The sequence below is a fragment of the Heliconius melpomene genome, chromosome 6, assembly GCF_056956725.1.
Source record: "Heliconius melpomene rosina isolate 202511_hmr_F chromosome 6, ASM5695672v1, whole genome shotgun sequence".
Taxonomy (NCBI): domain Eukaryota; kingdom Metazoa; phylum Arthropoda; class Insecta; order Lepidoptera; family Nymphalidae; genus Heliconius; species Heliconius melpomene.
The window spans coordinates 12195972-12205196 of record NC_140394.1 but is presented as its reverse complement, the minus strand read 5'-3'; the positions used below and the strand labels follow the sequence as shown (position 1 = coordinate 12205196).

The 9225-nt window shown below is 34.6% G+C and overlaps 1 protein-coding gene across 1 annotated transcript; it reads left to right on the top strand.

The window, feature by feature from the left end:
- The first annotated feature begins 1207 nt into the window (after positions 1–1207).
- On the top strand, positions 1208–8082 carry LOC146538553 (cytochrome P450 307a1-like). The gene is made up of 2 exons (XM_085187077.1): positions 1208–1679; positions 6409–8082. Exons 1-2 carry the CDS (start codon positions 1298–1300, stop codon positions 7647–7649), a joined length of 1623 nt encoding a protein of 540 aa, XP_085043203.1. The 5' UTR covers positions 1208–1297; the 3' UTR covers positions 7650–8082.
- The last annotated feature ends 1143 nt before the right edge of the window (positions 8083–9225 follow it).

Below are 9225 nucleotides of genomic sequence, written 5' to 3'. Positions count from 1 at the left end.
TATGATTGGAAATTCCAGATTGCATTTTGCCGGGTTAGCCATTTTGAACGCGTTATGCGTTGCCAGATACAAATTATTGTACGAACAGGTAAACGGATATTTAGGGAAGGAGAGCAAGTGTGCAAGCTTCAGATCTTTTCCCGCACACAGTAGGAAGAGCAGAGGGACCGCCCAATTTTTGAGGAATTGATTGGTCTCTATGCTAGGTTTTGATTACGCAGTGAATTTCATACAAAATGCTTTTACTAAATCTTTTGATTAATTACGTTGAGTTTTCTGTGCAAGACATAATGATGTTATCCACCACGCGATCTCGAGGTATATGGTCTTGTCAGACGTACGAACAGACTATAAAGCGATCCTACAAGGATTCCGTTTTTACCTACACATTACTGTACTATAATGTACTAAAAACATAAATAAGTTGTAAATCCACGTAGCTTGATAAGAACGTAGAGCTTCGTAGTGGAAGCGTTTGGACGGTGTAGGGGATTCTTATTTAAATTTATTATTAATAAATAATAATAATAATTCATACATATTATTAAATAGAATTTTTATATTATATAATAAGTACTCATATTTAATTTATTTATATATAAAGGCCACTTGTGGCGCAGAGCCACAAGGGTGTGACTGTAAACGCTACTGGTTGTGGGTTCGTCCCTCACTTGAGGAGGAAGTCACAATTTAACACAATATACTTATTACAAAGTCAATTACAAACATATGATATACAAAACAGAATACGATAATTACAATAATATATAGAAATAACAGAAAACCAAGAAACGTAGCAAAAGCGCATCGAGTGGCAAGCATCGACTGTTAGACCTTAAATATGGTGTCGACAAGGGGGTAGATTCATACCGGCAACTCCGTACCGACTGCCGACGACAGCGACGGATTTCAATTACCCACTTTTCGCCAAATTCTGGAGGCATTGCGTGTTGAGAGGCGAAACTAAACTAAATAATAATTCTTTCCATCGCGTGAGAATCGAACTCACGAACGTCGCGTTTGCAGATATATCGCTGCGATGCTGACGATTGTGTATAGAATATACTTTGCCTAATAATACACTTTTAACCTTACAGATCAAGCAGAAAATTTATGAAACAAAAGCCTAGGCATAAGATTGAAAATCGTTTGTGCATTAAAAAAAGTAAAGAAAACACAAAATGGCCGACAAGACGCTATAAATATGGCGGCAAACTGTCACTAATGGCAGTCGCGAACGGGGCTCGTTCCGCCAAAATTCGGAGTGTACACTCGAGAAATTTCTTTTTAGAAAAAAATGAGTGCGCTCGTGTTAATTGCATTTCTGATATTCATTGTTTATATAAAATGGTTTTCACGTAAAACTGTAGTTTGGAAGAAAGTGAACAAATATGGAGAGAATAAAGTCGATAATTTAAAAGTAGCCCCCGGACCGACACCTTTCCCTGTTATTGGTAGCATGCATTTGTTGGGCACCAACGAGTCTCCTTTCCAGTCTTTTACGGAATTGTCTAAAACTTATGGCAACATTTATAGTATAACATTGGGCTCGGCGCAGTGTCTGGTAGTCAGCAATTTGGAACTGATAAGAGAGGTCCTGAACCAAAATGGCAAATTTTTCGGCGGAAGACCAGACTTTCTGAGATTCCACAAGCTGTTTGCTGGCGATAGGAATAATTGTGAGTATTTCATTATATTCCTTATTATTTTTTTTTAATTTAATTTAGCACATTTGGCGACGGTTCCATTCCCAATTGAAGGATTTAGGTATTTTCTTTTCCTAGTTCAGGAAAAAGGACAAAGTGCTGCATTGAATTCCGTGTACACAGCGTAAAGGTAGAAAAAAAAATCGGTCCAGTGCGAGCCGGCGTCGCCAACCGAGGGGTTGGTACTGATGTACGAATTCCCACCACCAAGAATTTCAAAATGAAAGGTCAACGGGAATTACAACTATATGAAAGTTGACAAATTTAAGCCTGCGGGCGTATGCACTCATTTTGTACAAAATAAATTACAAATTTCAATTTGTAATATTTTTTAATTGTAAGTCCTCCCTTCGTACAAAATTTCATAACTGTAGCGCGCGACGAATTTACGTTACACGGCGAATTTCATACAAAATACAGCAAAAACTATACATAAATTCTCGTATTACGTTACGTTAAATAAATTAATTATTAAGCTTAATTTTTTGTATGTCTCAAGGGACAAACGGTAGTAGTCCTAATCATATGATATTAACTTAAGCTAATACCTCCACGCGATCTCAAGATAAATGATCTTGATAAAAGGAAAGTAAAGTGATCCTTTATTATGTAATAAAGTGAAGTATGAACTTCTGAAACTTCCTGGTTTGAATTGAAAAAAATATTTTTGTCTATTTATGGAGGAAAGCTATAATATTATATAAATAATATAATGCTTTCGATGTACAGTGGGGACTACCTTCGGTCACCTAAAGGTTATCTCGGGTACTTAGAATGTGTCATGTGTCATATAAAATTCTAAGTTATATACATTTGAACATGCGGGCAAAGCCGCGGGTAAAAGCTAGTAAATTGATTCTGTGCCTGCGCCATGACGGCTTCAATTTCATTTGAAATTTCTTTAAATGTTATATTACACTTACATATTAATTGCTGGATTTGAATCCTTTAACACGTCCTTATAACACAGAATCTAAATAAAAACTGGCATAGTATATATTACTTTTAGTAGGTACATGATATGTAACTGAAGGCTTTTTTATATTGGACTTATACAGGTGGATTAAAAACTAAAAGATTCTGATATGATATAGACGCATTAACAAAATCTGTTGACGGGAAGATAAAGGGAAAGGGCTGAAAATATTATTATTTCGCCGCTGTGACCAAGACAAAGTACAGCGTTGAGTTCCACCACTAAACACCCAATGTTTCAAGTTTGGGCGGAAGGTATCCGTACTCCACTTTTGGAGAGCCCACTATATCCTTCTGTTTAAGTGACGCTGCTTTTTCGTCGTTTCCTACATTTCATAAAAGAACCTATAACCTTAGAATTAACAATAACTAAATATTTCATTTTAATGATCAAAAGGAAATGATTCATCTCTTTTTAGACTTTACGTCGAGATAATTTGTATGCTTACTTATAAAGCTTGGACTTGGGTATATTTTACCATCGCACGTACCTTTGTAACCTTTCTTAAACGGAGAAACCCTGCAAATTACCATTAATCTATATACATCTATACTTTATATTATACTCATTAACTCATCCAAATCACGTTGTATCTCGCACATAGCAGGGTAGGCAGAGGGAATCCAGTGCTATGACACTCTATTCCCCATTTTCTGTCGAATTCTGGAGGCATTGTGTGTTGAGTGGCGGAACTCAACACCACGTTTTGCCTCGACACCAGAGCGAAGAAATGAAAATATAACATTTAAATAAATATTTAATTCCGTCGTGTGGAGATCGGACCTACTAATAGTCGCATTTACAGTCAACATTTTTGACCACCACTCGTCCACCAAAATTTGGAAAATGTTGAACGGAGAGTCTTAACACTTGGTGTTCCTTGCCTACTCTGCTATTTGTATTCATTCATTCGAATGACTCCCACCCATATACCCATTTTTTCAAACTACGGAACGGATTTTAATATGGTTTTTAACTAATAGACTAAGTGATTGAAGTTTTAAGTTAAGTTAAGTTTTATACATGCATATTATATTATAGGATCAGGATACGGACATAAGAAGAAAACTACTTTCATTGATTTTGTACGGATTGTTACGGATATGAAATTTTTGGATTTTTTTAAAATATATTTTTAAAGACAGTTTGTTATATTTGTTGTTTATTTCTTACTAGTAACAAATTTTCGTACTTATCGCTACTTTGTACTAAGCACTAGTATGTCGGCTCAGGCAGAAAAAACTTAAAAACTTTAAAACAAGTCTCCCTTACATTCCATTCAAAAATTAGCCGAAAATTTTATATTGAATTGAGTTACCTATGTTTACGAAAAGTTTTTTTGTTTTTTCGTCTCAACCATTATTCTAAGCAGAGGAAGCCGCGAACGGAACATTAGTTTTTTTTTATATAGGATATATAAAAATACCAGACTATCTAAATGACCTACAAATAAGTGTTTGTAATTTGAATAAGGAAAAGGTATGTTCGGCCCAAGCTTAGATATAAATAATATTGACATTACAAAAAGGTTTTTTTTAGCATCCCGCTGAATGTCTAGATTATGATACTCCGTTTCCATTAAGACATTTGTGTTCCCCACGTTTCGTGGAATTCTGGGAGCATTGTGCATTGAGTGGCTGAACTCAACGCCGCACTTTGCCTCGTTACCAGAGAGATTAGATGAAAATTTTAAATATTGCCTTTTTCTCATAGGAAACCGAAATCACAACCGGAATCCACAACCGTCGCGTTTACAGAGTTCGATTTTCGTTCGCTTTGGTTACAACAAACAGCGAGTGTTAACACTTAGGCAGAAATAACCTAAATTTTGAGACTCAAAACGGAACTTAACGCCACGTTTTGTTTTAATTATAATTATTATTCCGAGAGGGGATTGATCAAATCAGATATTGATTTAATGTAAATCGCTTGCGCCTTTAACTTAAGTAGCCTGTTGAAATTTGACACAACTAATAAATGCGTAGCGCCATTTAGGTAGATAACTGACTTCAAATTAAATTATTATTATAAATTTGACACCGTTGTAACGCAGCAGGGCACCGTATGACTATAAACGCGACGGTTGTAGATTCAATTCACACTAGAGCGGAATGTCTTAACACTAGATTCCCTATGCCTACATGTACATGATATCGGATTCATTGTGAATTTAAAAAAATATCTATAATTAATTTATTTTTTGCTTCACGCTCCGCAATCCCGCACATAGCAAGGTACGCAGAGGGAGCTTGGGAACCTACTATTCAGACACTATGTTCCTATTAAGACTATAATAATCTACACTAATATCATAAAGCTGAAAAGCTTGTTTGGTACGAGCTAATCTCAGGAACTAATGGTTCGAATTGATTGTCAATGATGAGAACTGAACGTACGACCCATCTAGATATCACGAAACCACTTAAACACATTTTTTTAATGATCAAGCAAAATCTAAATTTTGAAATATAACACTTAAGACTGTTTGTAATTTTAGAAGCTTAAACAACGTAATATGATATTTTACTGAAATTGCGTTATACATTTTATAGAATTGAGGCCATCGTGGTGCATCAGGCCAGCGTGATGGTTGTGGGTTCGATCCACACCTAGTGTTATGTCCGAAAACATAATATGCAGAACTTTCCAATTTTTTTTCTCACACCCCTTTAAAAATTTAGTTGGTTCCGGTGAACTAACTATGGAAATTTGCGAAGCGGCTGAGTTCGAAACAAGAATTAATAGTTTACGAAAAAAATTTTATATTATTTAATTTAATAATCGATTGTGGTTAATTATTTAATTCTGCTGTGTGGATATCAAAAAAGTAAAATGACTCTAAGTAACTTCACTTTTTTGACACTCACAACCCGAGGAAGGAATCGATCAAAAACTTAAGAAAACTTTTGTAATTATTAATGATTATTTTTATTATATTCCAATGTGGGTGTTAGGTATAATTGAGATGAGACACTTCGTAGACATATGAATTGTGATGCCCCATTATTTTGTCACGCCAACATCGACGTAGACCCCTATCGAAACTCTCGAGGATCCTGAGGGTCCACCTGGTCCTCTTGGGTTCCCCAAGGCCTATCCTCGATAAATGGCCTATTATATTTTTGTATTATAAATAATTTTTCAAGCTACCCCAATACGAATAGTAATCGTTTAACCAAACTCAAACGAACTCATCAGTTTTATAATATTGGTATAGAAGTATAGATAAACCTAACAACACCATAATTCTGAACAAAAATCAATAACAAAATATGTGTCTTGACGTCAGTAGAATATTATGCATACAAAGGTACTTACGTTTGCGCATATATTGAAAATGATCGACTAAAATAGAATGGATTCAGAATACATTTAAATCTTAAAGTGATACTTTTTAGTGATGTATTCGGAGAGAAAACAGAGTGTGAACTAAACTTGATTTAGAGACACCATTTTTAGCAGCTTCCCGCTGTATCCCGCATTTAACGGATTAGGAAGAGAGAACCTAGAGTTAAGATCGTAAGAGGCATGCGAACGTGAAGCTTACAAATAATAATTACTGTCTAATAAAAATATTAAACGAGCTCCACGCTATATTTATTATCCCCACGCACCATATATAAAAAGTAATTTAAATTATTTGTAATGTTATATTTATTTCAAAATTCTAATAAAATAAATATTAAGAAGATGATATATTTTAACAATATTTTTCTTTTTTCACAGCTTTGGCGCTGTGTGATTGGTCGAATCTTCAGCTGCGTCGTAGAAACCTGGCACGACGTCACTGTGGCCCAAAACAGCACACCGATAATTTTTCAAGAATTGGAACTGTCGCTACCTTCGAATCTATTGAGTTGATCCAAACCCTGAAGCATATGACCAGGTCTTCCACTGATGCCATCGATTTGAAGCCACTACTTATGTCCACTGCCATGAATATGTTCTCCAATTATATGTGCAATGTAAGATTTGATACCGAAACTGATACAGAGTTCAGAAAAATCGTGGATCATTTTGATGAAATTTTCTGGGAAATTAACCAGGGGTACGCCGTTGATTTCTTGCCATGGTTAGCCCCATTTTATAAGAAGCATATGGATAAGCTTTCGAATTGGTCACAAGAGATTCGCTCCTTCATTCTATCCAGAATCGTTGAACAGAGAGAGACTAATTTAGATTTAGAAAGTCCTGAAAAAGACTTCTTGGACGGTTTGTTGAGAGTTCTACATGACGATCCCATTGTAGATAGAAACACTATAATATTTATGTTGGAAGATTTCTTAGGAGGACATTCATCAGTTGGTAATTTGGTTATGCTTTGCCTTACCGCTGTTGCCAGAGATCCAGAAGTAGGTAAAAAAATTAAAGCTGAAATAGACGGAATCACTAAAGGTAAACGAGCCATTACACTAGCTGACAGAAGTTTAATGCCATATACGGAAGCAACAGTCCTAGAGTGCCTCAGATACGCCTCATCTCCAATCGTTCCTCACGTTGCAACAGAGAACGCTAATATCGCTGGTTATGGAGTCGAGAAAGGGACAATTGTCTTTATTAATAATTATGAATTAAATACATCTTCTAAATACTGGGATCAACCTGAAAAATTCGACCCATCTCGTTTCTTAGAAAAATCCAAAGTGCGAGCGAGACGCAACTCCCAATGTGATTCAGGGATGGAGTCAGATGGAGAAAGAAGTGGACCAATAAATAGAGTAACAGAAGTTGAAAAAGAAGTAGTTAGTGTAAAAAAGAATATTCCCCACTTTTTGCCTTTCAGCATCGGTAAAAGAACATGTGTAGGACAAACTTTGGTCACGACAATGAGTTTTGTCATGTTCGCGAGTATCATGCAAGAGTTTGATATAGCAGCAGTAAACAAAGAGGACTTAAGACAGAAACCAGCATGTGTAGCTCTGCCCAAAGATACCTACCACTTATATCTTCTACCTAGAAAGCACTGAACTCATAATATTAGAAAATACCACCCATTTTTATTTGTGTTCAAATTTAGGAACGATATCTCATATTTGCCTTAACTGACAAAATATTAACTATTTTCCTCATTTCTTAGGGAATTGGTATAAACTTTGGTCGATTTTGGATTTATTTTTCTTATCCTGGACCTAAATTTTGGACGCAACATATTTTTGGGGTCGCTCAAAACTTATTTATTTGATGGATAACTTATAGTGGGACTGGATAGATGAGATGTATAATGTAAAGCGTCATCCCGTGAATGTCAACGGGTTTGCGCAACGGATCAATTAGGATTTTAATGAAACGACTGTTTTTGTCTGGCGGATTACGATTATAATTATAAATAAAATGAAATTCTTTCGCATAATTCTATTATATTTAGATTGTGATATAAAATAAATGTTACTCATATTTTTATCTGTGTGTTTTATTTTATAATGTTTTTTTTTGTACTTTGAGTAGTCAAGATTGTATGAAAAAAAATATATTTGAAATAGATCTAAAGACATTAGAAATTTCTATTTAGTAAGAAGTTACTAACAATCAACAACGCAACTCACAGTATGGCCCATCTAGTTATATAATTATAATATTAAAATAAGGCCGTGTTAGACTTTGCATATTATGTGATGGTCCTCAACGAGGCGCTCTATTTACCAGAGCAAAGAAATGAAAATAATTTATTTCTCCAAATTCCCCATCCGCTACGCCATGACGGCATCAATAGCAAAAGTAAATTATACTTATTAAACTTTATTTTTTTTAAACAACTATATTTATTGATTTCCGTCACTCAACACTCCATGCCTCCATAATTTAGCTAAAAAAGGACAACGGAACTGTCTAAATGTGACTTTTGACACTAGGTTTTCTGATTCCTACCCTGCCATGGGATTTTTTTCATATTAATAATATACCCTAAACCCCCAATTTAAACACAAAAGTACATCCGAGGTACGCTACACAAGCCAGTATATAAAACGCCTGTGGATTTAAAATAGTAATTTACATATCTAAACTTATTCTCATTGTATTGCACTTTTTATTTACAGCTTTAAATCTCTCCCGCTTATGCGACCTACATATATTGTTAATAGTAATTTTATTTGTTTAATTTGTTTAAATAAATTATCTATATCTATATTAATATAATAAAGCGGAAGAGTTTGTTTGTTTGTTTGAACGCTAAGATCTTTGGATCTACTGGTCCGATTTACTATGTTTTTGTTTTGTATGAAAGCTGCATTCTTCAGAAGTGCTATAGGCATATTATATACAATATATATAATATTACATTACACATATGTACTAATAAATTAAAATACTTTCTAATTTGACATGCAATTTATTCTGCCATGTTAATAACAACCGTCGTTGCTAAGCACCGGTTTGCAAAGTTTCTTTGTTGTTTTAAGAAAACGTCACCCAAAATGAACTTTTATTTTGATATTCATCCTTATAAAAATAAATATATTATATAATATTTAATAAATATTCTTATAGTTTAAGCAGGCGTAGCCGCGTCCGGGTCCACTAGTTAATAATAAAATTATTAAATAT